A 19759-nucleotide genomic window follows, 5' to 3' on the forward strand; every position below is an offset into this window, starting at 1 on the left:
GGTGTGAGTGGTTCGGCACTCTCATTCCTTAAGAGAGGTCAAGGGTTCGATCTCTGCTCTTGTACGGAGTCACCACTTTGGCTAGCACTTTACCCCTTACGGGCCGACCCAGTGTGAGCGGAGATTAGTCTGGGTTGTGGTTAAGTCTTAAAGGTGCCACCCATAGTTGGGGCCCATCCAGGACCATCTCGTGGTTCAGACCCAAAAAAAAAAATGCTAATTTATCCTCTTATATCCATGCTTTCTCCACGATATATATATAAAAAAAAGTCATGCCAAGTAACGAGTCCAAAACGAAAAACAATTACTGCTTACTCATGGCAGTCAAAGCAGCACTCTGCTCTTAGTACCTTGTAGTGATGATATTGATCAAAAGCTACATCTCCAGTGCTGTCGTCCGCTATATTACCTAATTTTTTCGACTTAAGCATATGAGATATTTTGGAAGACATAGGGGGAATATTTTATGAACTCATTTGAAGCCAAAGCAAAAGCTGCCGAAATATATATAGAAGTAAACATAAAATCAATACAAAGAAAATACCTGGCTATTTGTGAGTAAAAGTATCCCATATACTTGGTCCTCTACCACCTTCATACAAATACACACACACACACACTTAACCATGGCACCATAAATCAAAACCAATCCAGATTATATAACCTTCAAACAAAAGGGAAATGGGCTTTTGATGCTTACAGATTCTCAATCTCATGGTCTAGATTATTACCAAGTAAGACGACCAGTATACATGAATTTTTTACATATCCAGTCCAAAAGAAAAAACTTCTACATACAACCAAGTTATTGGAATCACATTTTGGGGAGACAAATGTTTTTTTATCGAACTAACGTATTGTGATTACTTACCTGTGTTATTGTGGTACAATATTGTAATCTTAATGTATCCAAAATTTCTTTCCAAATAATGTTAATTTGGATCATCTTATCAGATGGAAAGCTAAGTGGAGGTGTGAACAAAGAAGGAATCCAATATTACAAGAACCTAATTGACGAGCTTCTTATATATTCTCCGAACTTCTCACTCTTGTGTAATTTAGAAATCAAGAAAGAAAACAGTATGTAATTAATATTGGAAATGTAGTTTTGTGTTGTGCTTAGCCAAACGCATTGTATCTTAATGGTCGCTTTTTATGTGGTTCAATTGACACATGATCACAACCTAAACAAATTTAGCTCATTGACCGCTTCTTATTGCCCCTTTTTTTCGTGCAGCTTAAATGGACATGGAAATTAAGGTTTATAAGATTCACAGACGCCACAGGTTTCAAATTACTTTTTTTAAATTATATCATGCTTTGTCCATGATACAAGTAACAAATGCCAAGTACATATTATGAAAAAGCCTAGCTAGAAGACGAAACTAAGTACGGATTAATTATGGAACTCCAAAGCACCTTCCTCTTAGGCCTCCTACTTGTTCTTGGTTGTGCAGTTACAAGTAGTGGAGCTCCTAATTCAAAGCATTCTGTTGCTACATGTAGCGCTGCTTTGCTAAACCGGAGCAGTTTCCCGGAAGGTTTCTTATTCGGGGCAGCTGGATCGGCATACCAGGTACCTCTCTCTTTGATGATCTCATTACATAATTTAGGCTTTTCTTTGAGGGTTCTAGTCAGATGTGCTCGAGCATGGTTTGGATGGTTATGTGTCTGCTGTGTGTGTATGGATTTTAGTATGAAGGTGCTGCAAATGAAGGTGGTAGAGGACCAAGTATATGGGATACATTCACTCACAAATATCCAGGTTTCTTTCTCTTATTTAGACTCTTTTTTTTTTTTATGAAACTTAATTTGATTGTTAGACACATGTTTTAATGGAAATAAAATAAAATACTCAGAGAGGATGAAGGACCGCAGCAATGGAGATGTGGCTATTGATCAATATCATCGCTACACGGTACAAATCCCACATTATAAGAAATGAAGTATATATAAGGACAGCAAGTTCTTTCCGATATTCATGATTTCTTCAAATTATACTCTTTGGCTATGTATTTGCTATAGGAAGATGTTGGGATTTTGAAGGATACGGGTTTTGATGCATACAGATTTTCAATCTCATGGTCTAGACTGTTACCAAGTAAGAGGATAAGTATAATTACATCAATCTCTTAATTATTCAGTCCATGAAACATTATAAACTAAAAATTACCCATCAATCTCTTAATAGAATCACATTTTGTTGGTGGGGCGTTTAAGCCTTTTGATTGAACTAATTTTGTGCTTTTGGTTTCGCAAAATAAAAAAATAAAAAAACTAATTTTGTGTAATTAATGTTTTAATCTTATTATAGCACATTATTGTTGTCTTATTTCATTAAACATTTAATATTTTTCTAAATTGAATTTGGGTCATGTTGATCAGATGGAAAGCTTAGTGGCGGTGTGAACAAGGAAGGAATCAAATATTACAAGAATCTCCTCAACAAGCTTGTAGCCAGTGGTTATGCATGACTCCTATGACTAATTATAGATGAAAAAATAAATAAATATGTATTAATATTAATTGTTTTAATGCAGGTATAAAGCCGGCTGTCACTCTCTTTCATTGGGATGTTCCCCAAGCTTTGGAGGATGAATATGGTGGCTTCTTAAGCCTTAAAGTTGTGTAAGTCAAAATGAAACAATCCTTTGATTAGCATAAAAAACTTATTGGGAATATGACTATTTTGCAATTTCCGGCCAATAACATAATGAAATGTAGAAAAGTTATTCGATGTTTCATTACGTTATTGGTCAAGAATAGCTAAAAGTGATATCCTCATTGCTCGAGAGTTTCTCTCTTTGATTAGGGGGTACCGTAGAATTAGCCAATTTCTACGGGTTTTCTTTTTTGTAAACAAAAATAGACTCAGATAAAAGGAAAAATAAGGCCCAATAAGCTAGAGTTGATTAAAACGGGTCCAGTATGTAGTAGAAAAGCCCACGGACTCAATTAGCACTTACCGGGCCAGACAAAACACAACATTAAACTACAATGTCCAACTAAAAATGCAACCGAGAAGGAAATGAAATGCAACGAAATAGCATTCCAATCAAACATGCAGTATACATGAATCATGGAGTGAGTGTGGTAAAATTCTTTCGTATAAGATAAGTGGGGAGTGTTTAAGCACTAATCAATTAGTAAGTTAATATGGCCATAACCGGTTAGAAAGTGAACCACTCTACAATTTCATCATATGCTCAAGACTATGTAATATGCAGGAATCATTTTCGAGATTATGCAGAGCTTTGTTTTAAAGAATTTGGTGACAAAGTTAAGTATTGGATCACATTTAATGAACCATGGACCTTCTCCAAGAATGCTTATGCAAGGGGCCTACTTGCACCCGCACGATGTTCTAATTGGCAAAACCTAAATTGCACAGGTGGGGATTCAGCAACTGAGCCATATTTAGTGACGCACCATCAACTCCTAGCTCATGCAAAAGTTGTAAAGTTGTACAAAGACAAGTATCAGGTCCTCTTTGAAAAATACCAAGTCATTCCTGCAAATTCTATAATTTTAATATTCTTTTCAAAATTTGCGTTTTAATTTGTACACTACTCAAATTATTGAATTTTTTTAATATATTTAATGCGCAGGCGTCACAAAAAGGATTGATAGGAATAACATTAGTGTCACTTTGGTTTGAGCCATTATCTAACACAAAACAGGACAAAGATGCTGCATCACGAGCTGTGGATTTCATGCTGGGATGGTATGTATTTGCTGATATATAATTCTCTAGACTTCTATTCAATTGTTTTCTCAATACAAATACTAAACTCCAAATAGGATACGCTTAACTTTCAACTCCAGAATAACATCATTTTGGACATAAAAAGCACAACAAATATCAGCACTCTCTCTCTCTCTCTCTCTCTCTCTCTCTCTCTCTCTGTGGGAAGTACAAGATTGCAATTCGAGGTTAACAAATACAAGAATTTTCTTTTATGGATGATTTTCTTCGTTTTAGGTAATTTGAGAAATTTTATGCAACTATCAAGTACCTAATTTAATTACATTTTTTTTTTCTTCATAGTTTTCTTCTTCTTATGGTTTTGATTTTTCTATGGTATGCTATAGAAAAATATTTTTGGTAGTAATTAGTGATTTGTTTATATATCAACGTACAACGCATGTTTGAATCCCAATGTAACCAAAAAAAATGTACAATGTCAACTTATCGAAGATTAGAGAAAAATCTGATTTTTTTTGTTGTTGAAAAATCCTATTAGATATTTAACATCATACATGACTATCCGTGTCAATTCATAATTTCCAGCCTAAGTAAGAAGTTAATTATTAATGTAGGTTTATGGATCCCCTGGCAAAGGGGGAATATCCTAAGATCATGCAATCACTGGCTGGAAATCGATTACCCAAGTTCACTAAAGTGCAATCCAAAAGTGTAAAGGGTTCATTTGACTTCATTGGATTAAATTACTATACAACCTACTATGCAGCCGATGCACCTCCTCTTCCTAATGCTACAACATACCCAAGCTATTTGACAGATTCTCGCACTCAATTTTTAAGTGAGTAGAATAAAAAATTATGACTTTCTTTTGTTGCTTTTGTATATACACACACATGCACACCTAGACTAACAAAGTCTTGAAATGTATGTTATGACAGCTGAGCGTAATGGTACCTCGATTGGTCCAAAGGTACGTACATAACATGTTAATATAATTTGCATCATTGTGTTAATGGAATTTGACCTCATGATATTGCTGTTGAGAGTATTTGTCCCACATTGAAATGTTAAGGGACCTAGCCTGGGTTTATAAGGAGTTGGGCTACTCCCTCCATTGCCAATTGGTTTTGGGGTGGAACCTCAACTTCCTTCATGGTATCAGAGCAAGGCTTCACGTGTTGGGCCCAACGGCCACACGTGCTCTCACGTCACCCAATATGTGTTGTCCACGTGTTAGGCTTGAAAGTTCGCCACACGTGCGGGGGCGTGTTGAGAGTATTTGTCCCACATTGAAATGTTAAGGGACCTAGCCTGGGTTTATAAGGAGTTGGACTACTCCCTCCATTGCCAATTGGTTTTGGGGTGGAACCTCAACTTCCTTCAATTGCATCAATGTTCTTAAAACACTAATGACGATCTCTACATGATTAAGTTCTATGATTTAAGCAGGCTGGTTCAAGTTGGCTTTATGTTTATCCAAAAGGACTTCAAGAACTATTGCTTCACGTAAACAGGAACTATCATAATCCACTGATTTACATAACCGAAAATGGTAAATTATAGTTTTTGCACAAACTCGAGAAAATAGCTATTATATTAGGATTTGAAACTGAATAAATATTACGTATTATGTTGTAGGAGTTAGTGAATTCGCTAATCCCAAATTGTCTCGTGAGGAAGCCCTTGTCGATTATCAAAGAATTGACTATTACGATAGTCATCTTTATTATCTTCATGCCGCGATCAAGTAAGTGTTTAACAAAACATCAAAATTTCTTTCTTACTCTTTTCAACAATAATTTAATTGGCATAATTGTATAAATATTGGCAGGGACGGCGTTAATGTGAAAGGATACTTTGCATGGTCTTTGCTTGACAACTTTGAATGGAATGATGGTTACACGGTTAGGTTTGGCATCTACTATGTGGATTACAAAGATGGACTGAAAAGATATCCTAAACTTTCAGCCAACTGGTTCAAGAATTTTCTTCAAAAGAAAAAAAGTGCGCTTGGGGGTTCTAAACCTAAAGGCTCAAAAAAACCCAAAATCTCAATCCATTGACCACAGTGCTAAACAAATTTATTCTATTTGTATGTTTTTCCAATAAAAGTTAAGGTAGCTTGTGTATACTTGAAAGTTTAAATGTAGAGATTTATATTAGTATTATGTTTTTATACAAGTAATTTTGGAGAGACTGTGCAGGATTAACTGTTCTTAACCACTTAAACTACAAATCCATCGCCAGATATTACTCTTTGAATCTTCATCATATATCCACATCACTCCTTGAATCTTCCATTGATAATACTGAAGTCACCTAATATATGTAATCTTGGATGTTATCGTGGATTTGCCCACTCAGTGACACAATGCGACTATCCCAACCGGATGCGGTTCTTGTTGGAAGGAAATCGATTACTCACTCAAAACAATAAAAATAGATGCTTAAAGGTTCAATTGATTTTATTGAATTAGATTAATAGACACATATTTTGCACTTCATCTTAATGCTAGACACAAAAGCTACCCGACAGATTCTCAGGCTAATGTACCGTACGCACACATATACTAACAAGCCCTTGAACTTGTATGTTCTGGCTGCCAAGCCTAGTGGTATCCGATTGATCCAAAGGTTGCCATTAACTAATAATGTAATTATTATGCAAAAGTACTTTTGTTAGTTGTGTTTAGCCTCATGTTTGCATCAAATAAGAGTTTTTAATTAAATACTATAATGACCGCAGATATGGGCTTAGCCAAGTTGGTTAGAGCTGATGCGCTCCCCACTCTGCACCCGAGTTCAAATCCCCCTTCTTATAGTTTAGATTACTTTAAAGTAGATTATCGCTTGTAGCAGCCGAGGGTAATAGTTGCTTCACACAAAAAAGTGATAATAATAATCCAATTGTTCAATTACATCACTCAAAATGGTAATTGGGTTTTTATGTGGTTTCAATATTTATAGCATTTTATATCATATTAAAATAATTATTCTGCTAATTTGCAGCTAGCCCAATACTGCCGGCAACCGGCACACTTAGGCATAACTTGCCGTCCATGATTCTTCCTTCAGTTAATGAATTTGTTTGAAAGTTGAACGAGGCCAGGGTGCTGGTATATGATATATCATAATGCCTCGGTGACTCGGTCCCTCGCCACAGAATATATAGAAAATATCATAAACAACCTAAATGAGTTAACCACAAAACTTTCAGAGTATCAAATACAATTAATGTTGTCATTGTTAACTAATTAATTCAAATATCAAAATGGAAGAGCAGTACTTTCTGGCTATATGTCTTGTTCCCTGTCTTTGTTCTATTGTATTTTTCTCATCATGCATGTGCTTCATCTGTCTATAAATGCCTGTAGCTACAGAGCCCAAAATGCATAGCCAAAGTAAATTATGGCATCCAGATCGAGAGGTTCTCTTCTTTTAGTACTTGTAGGCTTCATAGTAATTTTCCTTGCCTCTATAGTGAGGAGTAGTAAGTCAGTTATAACACCTAGTCTAAGTGGTAGTCTCTACGACACTTCATTCCTCAATCGCAGCAGTTTTCCATCAGGTTTCATATTTGGGACAGCTTCAGCATCTTACCAGGTAATAAAGTAGTTTGCTATCTGAATTTTCAACTGGCAGGAAATGTTCTCTTGTCACATTGTATGTCAACATTAAAATGACAACATAAGTCTGCGAGGAAACATTACCTTAACATAAGATTTTCCTTTTTCCAGTATGAAGGTGGGGCAAATGAAGGTGGCAGAGGACCAAGTATATGGGATACGTACACCCATAAATACCCAGGTATTTTTCTTATTCTTCTTTTAACACAAAGTTAATGGCTGCATGGCATGCACAACAATAGGAAATGAATTTATAAGCCTAGCGTCAATGATTGTTGGTAAGTCATATCATTAAATTAAGTGACGATGACTGCCGTTCGGAAGAGCTTCCCTTTGATGCCGGCAGAACAGAGTATTATGGACGAGTTAGAAAGACGAATATAATGGAATGGAATTGCATATAAGACAATATAATAGTATCATTCTGTTTAAGAATAGGCCAACTACGAATATAATATAATTGATTTTTTAGCCCAATAAGTAATCAAATTAATATAATATTTTATATTTTAAATTTGTATGGGTATTTGCAGGTAAGATAAAAGATGGTAGCAATGGAGATATCGCACTAGATTCATATCATCGCTATAAGGTACAGCGGCATCTAACTAAATCCAAAAGAAGAGTATATGATGTATTTTAATTAAAAATTAATTCTGAGACAATAATGCGAAACAACATCATCCATTGATTCCTAGTTACATTTTTTTTTTAATAGGAAGATGTGGGGATTATGAAAGAAATGAATTTGGATGCTTATAGATTTTCTATCTCATGGTCCAGAGTGCTACCAAGTAAGTTGGTCGCATGTATCAATCTTGGCTATTACATTAATCTTGTTGGTGGTTGGGACCAATTTGATGGCCCTCTAATTAAATTCAATTTATTATACTAATGTTATATTTATATATTTAACTTAGATGGGAAACTAAGTGGGGGTGTGAACAAGGAAGGGATAGGATACTATAACAACCTCATCAATGAACTCCTTGCCAATGGTAATTTCTATAAATTAATCTTATATTATGATTATACAGTCGTCAAAAACTGATAATGGTAATTGAATTTCTTTTCCTATTAATTATTGAATGCAGGTATAAAGCCTTTTGTGACACTCTTTCACTGGGATCTTCCGCAAACCTTGGAAGATGAATATGGTGGCTTCTTAAGTCCTCAAGTTGTGTAAGTGATGTAATGTTATAGTACCTCTGATCAATTTGTAAAATGAATCAAACATAACTTGGTCTCATCAATAACATTGTTACATGAATGCAGGAAGCATTTTAAGGACTATTCAGAGCTTTGTTTTAAAGAATTTGGTGATCGGGTGAAGCACTGGATCACATTGAATGAGCCATTAGCCTTAAGTGTGGCTGGTTATGCAACTGGGGATTTGGCACCAGGACGATGTTCTGAGTGGCTAAAACGCAACTGCACTGGGGGAGATTCAGGAGTTGAGCCATATTTGGTCACACACAACCAGCTTCTTGCTCATGCAACTGCCGTTAAGTTATATAAGGAAAAATATCAGGTAATCTACAACAACAATGACCCTATTAATTCGATATTTTACGTATATATTAAGGAAAATGTGTGCAGTTATAATGAGATAAAACATTAATTGACTAGCAAAATGTTGTGACATGTGCAGACGTCTCAAAAGGGATTGATAGGAATAACGTTGGTGTCACTGTGGGTGGTGCCATTTTCCGAGACAAAGAAAGACAAAGATGCTGCACTTAGATCCTTAGATTTCCTGCTTGGATGGTTTATGGACCCATTGACAAATGGTGACTACCCGTACAGCATGCGATCTCTTGTTGGAATCCGATTACCTAAGTTCAACAAGGAGCAATCCAAATTGCTGAAGGGATCATTTGATTTTATCGGATTGAACTATTATACATCTAACTATGTATCTGATGCACCGCAACTACGCGCTGGAAATGCTAGCTACTTAAAAGACTCCCTTACTTCAATTTCACGTATAAATTCTAAACCCACAGCTATCAATTTACTCAGTAATTAGTTCCTGACCACATTTTTCTTATAAAGATTGGCGATGTAATAAATAAAATTACTCTTATATGTTATCTTGTTTATGACATCTTGTCTGTCTTTGTTTTGCCAGCCGTGCGTAACGGAATTCCCATTGGGCCAAAGGTGTGTATCAAATTTTTTAAACCTTATAATTTCCTCTTCAATATCCATAAGTACTCCTTATGATTGATGGTCGATCTTGCAGGGTGCTTCAGAGACTGTGTATGTTTATCCGAGGGGCATTAGAGATGTTTTGCTCTACACCAAGAGAAAATATCATAATCCGGTTATTTACATCACAGAGAATGGTAACCATCTCTAAAGTTAACATCATATATATTTTAGTTTTTCTGGGCAGATAGAGGGTGGTAAACTACGAGGAATGGATTTTAGATGTTAAACGGAAAACTAAACATTAACTTTTCCCCTTGTACTCTAGGCTTTGATGAGCTTAATGATCCCAAGTTATCTCTTGAGGAAGCCCTAGTCGACAACCAAAGAGTTGACTATCATTTTCGCCATCTTTATTACCTTGAAGCAGCGATCAAGTGAGTTTCACCTTTGCGACAGATTCGTTCAACAATATAATTAGTTATATCTCTGATATTTTATTTACAACCTCTTTTTTTGCAGAGATGGTGTCAATGTGAAAGGGTACTTTGCGTGGTCATTGCTAGACAATTTTGAATGGACATTAGGATACACTGTTCGGTTTGGTATCAACTATGTTGATTATAAAGATGGGTTGAAAAGATACCCTAAACTCTCAGCATGCTGGTTCAAACAATTTCTCAGAAAATACTAAGAGATATACAAATGTCTTCTTCTTTCTGGGTCGAGAGAGAGAACAATGTCAATCGAGATATTTGGCTCACACAATATATGAGTAGAACTTCTCCAACTAATAAAAAGATATAACCTGAAATATGCCTTGTGATCAATCCTAGAGACTAAATATTTGGGAATTAAACTTTTGAAGTGTCTCGTCATCATTAGACATCTAGAACTGTTTGTAACGGCACCCTACAACCACCATATTAGACATAAGAAAAACTCTTCTATAAGCTTGGTTGCAGCATTATCATGGTGCTGATATGGTATGACTAATTATTCAAATGACTTTACTAAGCAGGTTCTTTTTTCTTCTTTTTTTTGGGTTCAAAAAGCCGCATGTCTTTTTCTTTTTTGGGTCAAAACAAAGCAGGTCTTTTTTTATACAAAGGGTTTAGGGTGGTGGAGGGGCAAATCGAACTTAGGACCTCAAATGTATGAGTAAATGCTCTTAACCACTTAAGCTACCAGCTCGTTGATACTAAGTAGCGTGTTTTACTAGGTTTTGACTTTTTCAATTTGGTTTGTATGCTCATTTTCAAAAAATTGGCCAATTATTATCTCTTACAAAGACATGTTGCATGACATCAAAAGGAGATATTTAATTTGTTTAGTAAGCAACAAAAAGCCTTTATCTTGTCATATGGAATATTCCACTACACTCACGCTTTCTCATTGTTTCTCTCTAAGCCAGACATCACCAATTAATTATCCCATGTCTTGTTGTATATATTTTAGAACCCGAAGTTTGTTAGAGCTAGCAATTATTGGAGCTAATTAAGCTTTTTCCATGTACTGTGGCTTTCACACATACGAACGAAATATATATATATATCACAAGGATACAAATCGTGAATTATTGAAGAGACAAATGCATGCATATGCTCTCTTGTTTCACTATCTCCATGAGTAGTCTAACTACTAACATCGCATATATAATTCTTTCAAAAATTTGGAAGAATTAGTTTGTTTATTCTCAGTCATTTATTGTAGTCTAATTTAATGGTTGAAAATTTGTGTTAAATTTATGGTGTTACGGATCTGCTCCTTTTATATATATATATCAGTCTCTTTCTATTGAGAGATCCTTCAAATAATTTTATTTGAGAGATATCCTTTAGAGTCCCATAAGAATTTTTTTTTAATGATCGAAACCATATATTTTTTAAGTCTACATTCATAAATCATCCTTGCAAAAAATTAGATAAATCGGAAACCATTTCGATATCCAATTGTGTCCTACAAAATCAATGAACACGGTCCTTCAAGAAAGTACTAAAATTTCAATAATTCAATTGAGTGGTCAAATGATATCAGATTCAAGTGATTTTTTGTAGGGATGATCTTTGAATGAGTATCTAAAAAATAGACGGTTTGGATTAATGAAATACAATACGGAATGGGCCCTACAAGAGTGTCCCTCAAATAAGCTAATTTGAGGGATCCCTCAATAGAAGCTATCTCTATATATATACACACACATACATATAATATTGATATTAATTCATTTTAGTGAGAGTAAGAACTATATACCCTCCTAACTAATTAAGAGAAAAAACGATCCATCGTAAATTTTGTATGGATGTGGGATTATCCTCAACCTCATCCTAAAAAATCTCCATGAGAGACTCATCATGCAACAAGATCCACACACAATTATGTAGAGGTTATTTAGTAGCACATACACTGATTTCTTCACTAATCCACTATAAACAATTATGTAGAGGAAGAGGAAGATTCCCAACAAATAATGTGCTTTTATGTAGCCTATAAAGATATTGACACAACTGGATGAGTACAAAACACATTTGCAATAAGCCAGGCCATCTGTAGCCCCACAAGGCAGGGCCAACTTGAAAAGCATAGCTTGGATTACACGTGGGTTTTCTGATTTTGTATTTTATGAGTGTGTAGTTTTTTTCCGAAAGATATATATGTACTTATGTATATGTGGATTCATGATCACATGGATTTGTGGACCACTTTAGACTAGTCCGTTCTTAAGCATGCAGTGTGGACCATATATGTGTGTGTGATACACGTTTAGACTACCTAACTTTCACAGTATGCACAATATATACATATAGTTATATCCGCATGTTATGATTATATGGACGCTATAGTAAATATGGATAAAAATAAAGAGGGATAATACAAAATACATGGTATCCGCACAATAATAACATTCGAATATATATATATGTATGTGTGTGTGATGTCAATATTTTGTAATATACGTCGAACCGTGAAATAGATTATTTCATTTTTGGTAACACTTCATACTATTATTATTTCACCTTAAACCTTGAAATCAATATAGTGCGAGTATAATGCGCAGTTCGCGCTTTCTACATTGCATAATGGGGAAAGCTTGTGTCAAGTTTGTGGGGAAAGCTTCTGTCACGTCCCGGACCCAGGGTATGGTAAAACAAAGCACAAAAGTAGTCTCACATAAACCAAGAGATAGATAACTACAATAAGATGTGAAATATTACTTTCACTTTAACAGCAAATACACACACTCAAAGAACCCCAAGGATAAATTATATATCAGACCTAAAAGCCTGAATACACCAGGGCTGAAGTTTTTTTTTTGGGTCGAAACCAGGGCTGAAGTTCACAAAAGATAAAATAGAAAGCTTGGTTTAATTTCTAACATGTACCATGCCTAAATGTCATGACTCGTGACTAATGGGTAGGACTTGCCTTACCTAATACTATATGTTGAAAGAAAAGAAAAGAAAAAGAAAAAGAACTGAGAACCAGATGACACACTAACTACTCATCAGTTTCAAATAGAGATGCTATATGGAACTCCCATTCCTGTGACCCCAGGTTGTGAAAAGGGCTTTAAAAGCTCATAAGGCACAACCCCAGCTCCATTTCTGTTTTTCAACTCACTGTTGGCATTTCTATCATCAATAATTCCTTCAATCACCAACAACCTCCCCTTAAAGCGTTCAAACGCCGCCTTTATAACGGGTTCCTCAACCCATGCCGCTTCCATCTTCTCTCCAATGTACTCTTCATCCGGTGAATGATTTGACAAAATATCCAGAACAGCCATGATTCTTGTTGCTTGGAGTTGTGAAGGGAAGCACTGCAAAAGTGCACCTTCAGGCTTTTTCAAGAAGTTTTTCCAAAACTCTGGCGAGGGGTCTTCTGTGGGCATATTGGTCCTTGCAATTGTCGGCCTGTTAGGGAAATAACCCGCATAGACGTATTGCCCAAAGTTGACAGCTGCATGGTGGCCAGATGTGACCCACACCAATGTGGTGATAATGCCAATGAGGTCTTCAGGGGTGTTGAGTTCTGGCCACCATGGTTCGTCCTTTTTGTCAGCATGGCCTACTGTTTTGATTTCTGTCCACCATGCTTGGAGCTCTCCATCAGTCTGTACAAGGCTGGAGTCTGGGTAGTAGTGGTTTACATAGTCAGTGACCCATTGTTTGATGGCATCCCACATGAGGAGACCATCATTGGCAAAAGGATAGTCTTCAATTGTTAGCTTTAAACCATGCGGAGCAGTTGGGTCTTCAACAGCCATGCCCCTAGAAAATACAAATTGAACATCAAGATTTTAGTTAAACAGTGCAAAGGATATCATAAAATTAGATATTAATATAGGGAATTGTTCAATTATCATATATATGAGATGTTATGGTATTAGACTATTAATTTGAACCCAATCATCAAGTTCTCTAACTAGATATCTGACGCGACATGCGTAGTTGTCAAATTTTCAATGTGAACTATACATGTGATCAGCTGAGAGTAAATTAAATTACCTTCTAATAAGGTCAGCCGGGAGGGCCTCTTGGTCGAACCGCCACTCCTTGCCATAGGCAACTGCGCTAAGCTCAATGGAGTATTTTCCAGGAGAGAACGAGCTTTCAATGATACCGCCGGAATTGATAAGCGATTCGCGAGCAAGAGCATTAATCTCCATCGTATATCTGAAATGGGGATGTAACAATCTATAGATTGGGTGCATGACACTGAGTTGTCGATTCGTTGCAATTATATAAGGTTCTGTGACGCAATGTGTTCTTAGCCTGCAAAAGAAGTGGCTTCCCTAAATATTGGACGAACATTGAAACCTAAAACCAAAGAAAAGGCAGCAGGAGTAAAAAATCTTTCAATGAGATATATTTGGATTATATTTACCAGTGACTAACGAGTTGATGATAACCAGAATCGTGGGCAAGGACATGTGCCTTGGCAAGCCTCCAAAGCCAGACCCCGGTGGCATTCCAAGATGGCTGGAAAACTTGCTTCCACTGTGGCTTTCCGTCCATTGGCGGCCTTGTGAGCTCAATAGCCAATGGCCTCAGTGTTCCTTCCCGGGTTAGAAAAAACAAAGTCCTCGATCCATATAGCGTGGTGCCTTCGATCTCTCTTACTTTACTCACATAGGGCAAAAACAAATCATGGTAATCTAAAATAAACAATTTCTTCTCTCTTATGACCTGCATATATTATATACCAGGATTATTATACTTGTTAATATACTTCTCTTTTAAATCTTAATTAATTAATTATCATACTACCTCCTGAACGGTTGGGAAGCCTCTAATCTCTTGCTCAATTATTTCCTTCGTGATCGCTGATTCCGGCGGGCCATAGATCTCGGGGTCCAATTCACTCTTCAATGGCCATTCCTGCAGTTTTTTTTTGTTTACATTTTGCCCATATGTGAGCATGTATAAAGTAATAATAATAAGTTCAGACCAAAAAAAAAAAGTAATAATAATAAGATTTTCTTTAATTCATAAAAAGTAATATGTTCATACATAGTGTCACTGTATAAATAACTAAATCGTACCGTCACCAACTTGAGGCTGTATGGATTCATTCCTGCAAGAGTCTGCCTAGCAAATTCCTCATCCCTAAACCAAAAGAATTTGTCCCCTGAAAAAACCCCAACCAAAAAAGACTTATCAGTTAGCTAGAGAGAGTGAGAGAACGTAGGGGCATACATGTACACACGGATATATGGACTTGTTATATGACATGTACATTTGGACCGCACATATCCTTGACATAATTTCACTTAATCAACTGATAACATAACATGTCAGACTGTTTGGTAAGAGGTAAATAGGAAATTTTTCTTAGATGTATACATATATTTACTTACGATTCATAGTTTCCGGGGGTACAAAACGCAAGACATCATCTCCAGAAGCCACAACCTTGACTAGCCTGGGAAGGAGGGTTTTGAGAATCCCTTGTTCCTTGAAGGGAGGCAAGTTAATCCCCTCGTTAAAAAGTGAGTCTATGGCGGTGAAGTATGCGAATCCAAGATCATTGTCAGCCATGGCTGTCTCCAGAGATGGTACCAATGCGTGCATCACAGAGTAGACTGTCTTTGCTGAAAATGTTAGCTGCTTTACCTCTGAGAAGGCTTCATCTCTAGGAACGTACCACTTGTTGCTCCTTTTCTCGGATAAGGAATCTGTATACATAACCATTTGTTAATCATTTTAATTTAACATCTCTTGCAAAACTTACCAAGATTTTCAATCTGAATTGGTAACTAATCGGGTAGATTCTTATTTGAATTTTTGTGCGTGATTTGGACATCTAATAATACAACATGCCAAACTGTTTGGCAAGAAAATAGTAGCCTACATGTGTAGTTTGGTGTACCTGCTTCGCATTGTGGTCGTCCAGTTCTACAACGTCTGGGGTAAGGGAATTCTATGCCACCAAGTACTGGTCTTTGAAGTCTTAAGTTCTTATCAGGCTCCCCAAGATCGTTGTAAACATCGTAATCATATATCCTCTCAAAGAACTTCCGCTCTCCTTGGCCATTGCCACGCAAAGTCACAAGCTCCTCTTCCCTTAGCCTCACCAACCCACTTGGTGTTTGAGATGGCAAGTATGACTGCTCCACACAAATGCACAAAATCATGAACCATTTCAAAACGAAGATATGACGTCTATTTTTTATTTTTTATTTTTATAAATGTCCTAGCCTTGTTTGGTGGCTCGGTTTGGATTGGTTGGAGTCCAAGCCAGTCCTTATGAGTCTCACCCCTCTAGATGAGATTTGTAAGACACAATACATATGTTGGATTGTTGTCCAATTTAATAAGTTTTGCCATGAACCTTGACCAATATTAATTGAAATAATCCAGTCCAATCAACCTACCAAACTCATGTTGTCGTCACCTAGCCTTTCACATATATATATGACGTCTATTTTTGAAGAGAGACAAAATTTCTTTCTAAAAATTTAATTAATTCAGCATATTTAGTTACAGAAATTTAGGTCTAGATATATATTATATGTGATTAGAAATGGCTGACCTTGTTGGTGAAGAAGACCCTCTTCTCAGGATTGTCATACTTGGAGTGGACCCAAGAATTGCAGCTAAGATGTACAGAGCCATAGGGGAGGCCATCGAGGACAATATCCTTGAGAAACATCTCCTTGTGGTGTTCATTCTCTACCAAAACAGCACCCACCTCCCCAAAATGGACTGGAACTTTGAAGTCTGTCTCGTATATTATCTCACCTTCCTTTCGGCGGCTCTTGTGTGCGAACCCTGCAACCTTCTCCTTCTCTAATCCAGTTTCTTCACCGCAAAAACTTAACAAATTAATAAATCATTTCCTAATTACAACATGCATATAATTAATGGATATCATTTCCTAATTACAACATGCATATAATTAATGGATATATATAAGTTCCTAAATTATATGTATATGGATACGGTCAGTTAAGATCTACTAATTAATTAAATTAGATGAAATCTTGTTTTTTATTAACATGACAGGGGATTTCGAACTTGGGTTTCTTGCGACATTTGGAATAAAATACCATTAAATTAAGAGTTAGTGAGATGAAAATCGTGTTTGTGGACGTGGTCGTAACAACATATACTATACCGAGCTTAACTTAAGTGACATGGGACGTGTAGTGGGAGGGCAAGGATCCTAGGTTTGAGACGCAAGTTCTCAAGTTGATTAATTAAATATCAATTGCTGAAAATAAAATAAATAATTTTTTTTTAAGACGGTACAAGTATGTCAATTAGCAATTATAGTTTCCTACTTCGTCCGACTCTCTGGGACCATAAATGGTCCATGCATGCCAATTTTGTGTGCTTCATTTTGGCTTGTAGGGACCATATCTGGAAAAAAAAAAAAAAACAAGGCTTTTCCTTTTCTATGATATCTAGTAACTGGCAAAAACCATGTTGCGTAACCATGATTCTCACCAATGGAATGATATTGAGATGGTCCTCTCTCATCACTATCTCCATTTCCCTTCACACATTAAGATACATTAGGATAGAAGCGAAGATATATCGTCTTTTGTTTGTTAAAAGAAAATATATATAAAAAAATTATTTAGGAATGACTACTTATAGCGTAAACTAAAAATAGATTTGGAAATCAAATCTCTGTCTGGAAAAATTTAGCTGTGTTATCTGGTCCCAAAATCAAAAGAAATAGTTAGCTAGCTGTGTATAAGAAATCAAGGAAAATTTAAAGATGATGACCAAGAAAACAAATCTTTAAACAAATCTTTAAATAAAAAAACATTCACCTAGCTAGGGTTACTCAATGAGAAGTTAGTTAAGCTGTGGTTTGAATGCACATGCATGCTCTGCGAAACTCCATACTTACTGGGTTCAAGCTCAGCGCTAACAAGCTCCAATAAGAGCGATTGACCAAGCATATCTGTTATATCATCAAGCCCTCGTTTTAGACCAAGGTGTGAGAGAAAGCCTCCAACTGTAAGCGTCACAGTTATGGTGGCCTTAACACTAATGAACTTCTCGGTGACGACTTCAGTCGTCACAATAGTGGTGGTGGTGGTGGTAGTAGGAGTAGTAGGCGCAGTCTGGATAGTAGTAGGAGTTGTAGTCATAGTCGTAGTACTAGTAGTTTTAGTGGTAGTAGTAGGAGTACTACTACTATCACTACTGCTACTACTACTACTTACGGAATTTGTGTTGCTAGGAATCAAGCCAACTCGTACGTTTCTGTGTTTATTGAGGAGTGAGGGCCTTGACCAGATAGGAAGTGAAGTACTTCTGCTACTGCCATGGATGAATGGTTTGTGAAGAAAGAGAGTTTGGGCAGACCGAGATTGGTGAAGTTGGGGCTTCAACATCTTATTTTTTTTATTTGCAGAGTATTTGCACAGGGAAGGAGAGGATAACTAGGATGAGAGTGTCCTAGGTTTGCTTGGAGCCTTAGGCTAAATGGAGTTATCCTTAAATAGAGGAAAGAGATTCTAGAGAATTCCATTGATTAATTGTGAATGGGATGTCCCAAGTTGCACATGAAAATACAAGAAAGAAAAAAGTGAGATAAATGAAGCACAAATAGGTGAAAAACTAGAATGCACGTGAAGCACAAATAGGTTCTTTTTGAGAAATTTTTATATGTTCCGGGTACACCATGTGGCTGGTGTACCATCCAATAAACATAGGACATGTGAAATTATTGTCCAATTTACTGTATTTCTTTTTATGACATGTGACGGGCTGTATTGGAAATATTTCATATGTCATCTCTGTCTATTGGATGATACACCAGGCATGTGGTGTACCCGAAACACCCAAAAATTACTCGTTCTTTTCCAAACTAATTGGACTATTATTACCTCCCCTTAATAAGGCACTTGCTATATTTTAATTTGTCATATGAAAATTCAACGGCTAAAGAACAAATTGGAGTACTGAGTTAGGATTATGATATATGGGTCACGATTTCATTCATTTTCAGATTTATTTTATTTATAAATCTGGAGTTCAAAATTTTAGGATAAAATATATACATATAAGATACACTTATGTTCAAGTTTTTAAATTTTTTTTATCAACGGGAAGGAGGATTTAAATGTGAGACCACTTATAATATTAAATGGGAAGAGAAATACTCACTAAAAAACAAATCGGTGCATTTCTATCTCACAAGTTGTCATGTAAAATCAAGTAATTCTTACCGTACACACCAAGAACTAAATCTTGATTCTTGAATAAACGTTTTCCACAAGTGCATGACATAAATTATAAATTAATTAGTCAGGTAATTTCTGAGATAGCTGCAATTTGACAGCCAATATATATATATAAGCTGGGGGCCCTCATGCTTGGATTGTCTTTAGTCGTTGATCGGGTTGATAATCTGTGGGCATATGGATGAATGGTATGGAATCGGAACTTGACAGATATTTATCCAAGAAAGACAAATGGTTTCTGGTCAGGTCTACGAGTCTACGACTAAAACATAACATATATGTGGACAATCCAGATTGTCGTTGCTCGCTTTCCTTGAACCACTTGTATGGCTTTTGATCAACTGTGGTGCTTCGCATATTGCTCCTCGTTGCTCCTTCTGTCCCTCCCCAATTTAAAGCCATCTTTGGATCCATGTTGCTTTCACTTATTCTTAACTATAAAATTATTAGAGCATTCACAGTGGGGGGTGTATAAGGGGGTGTATGTTAAATATACACCAATTGTGATCGAAATCATCCTCAATGGGGGGGTGTATATGAATGTATAATTACATCACCACCTTGGAGATG

At 36.3% G+C, this 19759-nt stretch overlaps 3 protein-coding genes across 3 annotated transcripts; 2 read left to right on the forward strand and 1 right to left on the reverse strand.

The window, feature by feature from the left end:
* Positions 1-1341: 1341 nt before the first annotated feature.
* On the forward strand, positions 1342-5816 carry LOC110745096 (beta-glucosidase 12-like). The gene is made up of 13 exons (XM_021945173.2): positions 1342-1576; positions 1696-1765; positions 1860-1918; positions 2026-2101; positions 2386-2463; positions 2541-2628; positions 3228-3483; positions 3609-3724; positions 4321-4544; positions 4645-4676; positions 5156-5258; positions 5345-5453; positions 5538-5816. Exons 1-13 carry the CDS (start codon positions 1403-1405, stop codon positions 5767-5769), a joined length of 1617 nt encoding a protein of 538 aa, XP_021800865.2. The 5' UTR covers positions 1342-1402; the 3' UTR covers positions 5770-5816.
* A 1298-nt stretch (positions 5817-7114) lies between these two features.
* LOC110745810 (beta-glucosidase 13-like) lies at positions 7115-10981 on the forward strand. Its single transcript, XM_088254949.1, has 12 exons — positions 7115-7309; positions 7444-7513; positions 7866-7924; positions 8051-8126; positions 8253-8330; positions 8427-8514; positions 8608-8863; positions 8984-9317; positions 9464-9495; positions 9578-9680; positions 9812-9920; positions 10006-10981. The coding sequence occupies exons 1-12, from the start codon at positions 7115-7117 to the stop codon at positions 10175-10177; spliced, it is 1572 nt and encodes a 523-aa protein (XP_088111075.1). The 3' UTR covers positions 10178-10981.
* A 1690-nt stretch (positions 10982-12671) lies between these two features.
* Positions 12672-18421, reverse strand: LOC110745804 (linoleate 13S-lipoxygenase 2-1, chloroplastic-like). Its single transcript, XM_021945948.2, has 9 exons — positions 17848-18421; positions 16519-16787; positions 15856-16093; positions 15344-15661; positions 15029-15114; positions 14754-14864; positions 14371-14672; positions 13992-14258; positions 12672-13754 (listed from the first exon to the last, which is right to left on the reverse strand). The coding sequence occupies exons 1-9, from the start codon at positions 18335-18337 to the stop codon at positions 12995-12997; spliced, it is 2841 nt and encodes a 946-aa protein (XP_021801640.2). The 5' UTR covers positions 18338-18421; the 3' UTR covers positions 12672-12994.
* Between the last annotated feature and the right edge of the window lie 1338 nt (positions 18422-19759).

Source organism: Prunus avium, chromosome 6 (assembly GCF_965620075.1).
Source record: "Prunus avium chromosome 6, drPruAviu1.hap1.1, whole genome shotgun sequence".
NCBI lineage: Eukaryota > Viridiplantae > Streptophyta > Magnoliopsida > Rosales > Rosaceae > Prunus > Prunus avium.

What these genes read in the sequence shown, in the direction of transcription:
- LOC110745810 (XM_088254949.1), top strand. Translation starts at nt 7,115, where the DNA reads ATGGCATCCAGATCGAGAGGTTCTCTTCTTTTAGTACTTGTAGGCTTC. An exon ending in TTCTTAAGTCCTCAAGTTGT is followed by an intron (nt 8,515 to 8,607) that starts GTAAGTGATGTA and finishes ACATGAATGCAG; the next exon opens with GAAGCATTTTAAGGACTATT. An exon ending in TATATAAGGAAAAATATCAG is followed by an intron (nt 8,864 to 8,983) that starts GTAATCTACAAC and finishes TGACATGTGCAG; the next exon opens with ACGTCTCAAAAGGGATTGAT.
- LOC110745804 (XM_021945948.2), bottom strand. Translation starts at nt 18,337, where the DNA reads ATGTTGAAGCCCCAACTTCACCAATCTCGGTCTGCCCAAACTCTCTTT. An exon ending in ACCCCCGGAAACTATGAATC is followed by an intron (nt 15,115 to 15,343) that starts GTAAGTAAATAT and finishes GGGTTTTTTCAG; the next exon opens with GGGACAAATTCTTTTGGTTT. An exon ending in CCGGCTGACCTTATTAGAAG is followed by an intron (nt 13,755 to 13,991) that starts GTAATTTAATTT and finishes TGTATTTTCTAG; the next exon opens with GGGCATGGCTGTTGAAGACC.
- LOC110745096 (XM_021945173.2), top strand. Translation starts at nt 1,403, where the DNA reads ATGGAACTCCAAAGCACCTTCCTCTTAGGCCTCCTACTTGTTCTTGGT. An exon ending in TTCTCGCACTCAATTTTTAA is followed by an intron (nt 4,545 to 4,644) that starts GTGAGTAGAATA and finishes ATGTTATGACAG; the next exon opens with CTGAGCGTAATGGTACCTCG. An exon ending in TATCTTCATGCCGCGATCAA is followed by an intron (nt 5,454 to 5,537) that starts GTAAGTGTTTAA and finishes AAATATTGGCAG; the next exon opens with GGACGGCGTTAATGTGAAAG.